This window comes from Sinocyclocheilus grahami, unplaced genomic scaffold, assembly GCF_001515645.1.
Source record: "Sinocyclocheilus grahami isolate Dianchi unplaced genomic scaffold, SAMN03320097.WGS_v1.1 scaffold183.1, whole genome shotgun sequence".
In the NCBI taxonomy this organism is placed as follows: domain Eukaryota; kingdom Metazoa; phylum Chordata; class Actinopteri; order Cypriniformes; family Cyprinidae; genus Sinocyclocheilus; species Sinocyclocheilus grahami.
In genome coordinates, this window is record NW_015505362.1 from 1,388,521 (window position 1) to 1,388,904 (window position 384).

At 33.3% G+C, this 384-nt stretch overlaps 1 protein-coding gene across 1 annotated transcript in view; it reads right to left on the reverse strand.

The window, feature by feature from the left end:
• The window catches only part of LOC107594455 (myosin-2-like), a 12,552-nt gene extending 12,271 nt beyond the window's left edge, over window positions 1-281 (reverse strand). The window contains exon 1 of the mRNA XM_016284510.1: window positions 269-281. Within this exon, the coding sequence (XP_016139996.1) occupies window positions 269-281 (13 nt within the window). The remainder of the gene's footprint in view (window positions 1-268) is intronic.
• Window positions 282-384: the final 103 nt, after the last annotated feature.

Here is a 384-nt window from a genome sequence, read left to right on the forward strand (position 1 = left end):
CTCTTGACCAATTTGAGAAGTTTGTCAAGCAGGACATTAAAAACCAAGATGAATTACCAGAGATGGACTGTAACAGTCATTCCAAATGAAAAAAATATCTCTGGCAGGCTTTTATTGGGCAATTAAACCTCAGTGATCACTGCACATACGAATCTTATTTCATGCTCATATAATGACCCTCAAAGTTATAAACAGCATGTTCATATATGGACAAATCATAAATATAGCCCAGTGAGTGCTCATATTTGAAATATGAAGTTTAGGTTACTCATCCAGGCCATGGTGAAGACTTATCTGACCTATCATGACATTACTGTAATATTTCTCAGTAAGTGCACTGCTTTTTCAATTTACTGTACTTTGAAATAAATTAATAAATAAAAA